Source organism: Rhagoletis zephyria, unplaced genomic scaffold, assembly GCF_001687245.7.
Source record: "Rhagoletis zephyria isolate East Lansing unplaced genomic scaffold, Rhagoletis_zephyria_1.1 Rzeph_scaffold_15914, whole genome shotgun sequence".
Lineage (NCBI taxonomy): Eukaryota > Metazoa > Arthropoda > Insecta > Diptera > Tephritidae > Rhagoletis > Rhagoletis zephyria.
Window position 1 is genome coordinate 1 of NW_016172980.1, and position 1,768 is coordinate 1,768.

The 1,768-nt window shown below is 42.0% G+C and overlaps 1 protein-coding gene across 1 annotated transcript; it reads left to right on the top strand.

Annotated features, from left to right (window-relative positions):
- Positions 1 to 1,056: 1,056 nt before the first annotated feature.
- Positions 1,057 to 1,628, top strand: LOC108379229 (jerky protein homolog-like; the record flags this gene model as incomplete). The annotated part of the gene is made up of 2 exons (XM_017635556.1): positions 1,057 to 1,314; positions 1,380 to 1,628. Coding segments are annotated over exons 1-2 (507 nt in total), but the record flags the coding sequence as incomplete, so codon positions are not given.
- Positions 1,629 to 1,768: the final 140 nt, after the last annotated feature.

The window sequence follows — 1,768 nt, forward strand, 5'->3', positions numbered from 1 at the left end:
GTCGACAAATAGGTGGTGAGTGTCGATGCTTTTCTCGCGGGTCTTTTCCCAGATTTGGTGTAANTTTAGACATAGCGGCGTATAGGCAACTTATTTTAGTGCTGTCGGAAGCGGCTTTAAAGTCGACAAATAGGTGGTGAGTGTCGATGCTTTTCTCGCGGGTCTTTTCCCAGATTTGGTGTAATGTGAATACGTGGTCTATAGGGGATTTGCCAGGTGTAAAGACACACTGATAAGGGTTAATCAGTTCGTTGCCTGTAGGCTTCTGTCTTTCGCACAGTACACTCGATAAAACTTTATAACCTATGCTTAGAAGGATGTGTCCGTGGTAGTTGGTGCGAATGGTGGGGTCCCATTTCTTGTAGATTGGGCACCCTCACGGGGTTTGTTCTGCTTTGGCCCTGTGTTTATCTTGGACGAATTTACTTTTCAGATGGCTAATTCAAGGATGCGTTTAAGCATGCATATAAAGACCGTAAGTCTGTGTAAGCGTGATATTGCATATACCATTACAGCAGTAAAACTCAAAGAAACCAATTCATAAATACAAAGACGAATTGTAAAAGTGGCGAATTGACAAGGAAATATTCGACCACATCTGTCCAAGAAGGAACACGATAGGTATATCAATGGCTTCATTTGAACGATATTCATGAGATCACACGACTCTTTAGCCAATGTACGCGAAAACTTTTCATCCTGTGGGGCAGTGGGGATACTTGGCCCTCCTATAATTGAAAACGCTCATTTGTGCTGTTGAGTTTCCGTATAAGGACTTTTATTGGCTTACATGGTACACCGGACCAATGCTGAAGTTGCAGAATCATAGAAGAATATTACGCACGCTTGGCAGAGATCTCACAGGTGGAAATAAGACCATAGGTAAAACGCATTACAGTATATTTTGCTTAGCTGCCCATCCTTCTTTGCACGAAAAACTTGTGCGCTTAACCGAACAAAGCACTTAAGCGAATTTTTTTACTACTTCAATGAGGAAGGTATCCGAATACCTTAAGGAAGTAGAAGGTAGCAGACGAGACCGGTTTGTTTTGGAAAATGCTTCCTGACAGAACGTATGTCAGCCAAACCGAAAAAACAGCTCCGGGGAGAAAATCAGAAAAGGCCAGAATTACTTTTCTTGCTTGTACAAATGCCACTGGACAGCATAAAGTCAAACCGTTAATAATTGGGCGTGCCAAGAAGCCGCGCTCTTTTAAGGCGTATGACATCCCAGTAGACTACCGGAACTCTAAGAGTGCATGGATGACTGCAGACATCTTCAGGGAATGGTTTCACCAATGCTTCGTTCCTGAGGTACATGAATAATACATCTAAAACTCCTTACAGTTTTATAGAGTATTTTTTTTAATTGTTATTAGGTTCAAAAGTATTTGCTAAAAAAGGGTTTACCAACCAAAGCCATCCTATTGCTTGATAACGCCCCTAGCCATCCGCCAGAAGATGATCTTAAAACTACTGATGGCTCAATATTCGTGGTTTATATGCCTCCAAATGTAACACCTTTGATTCAGCCTATGGATCAGAATGTGATTCGCTTAACTAAGCTGTACTACAAAAAACATCTGCTGTTATTAGCTGTAGGAAAAGATGACATCACACAATTTTTAAAAACTTTAACTTTGACCATATTCTGCATACGAGCTGATGCATGCACCTAATCAGCTCCTCGCCGCCGCACTTGAATAGCTCGGCTGGCAGGCCGTCAGCTCCAGCAGCTTTGTTGTTTTTCAGCCGCGTAATCGCTATA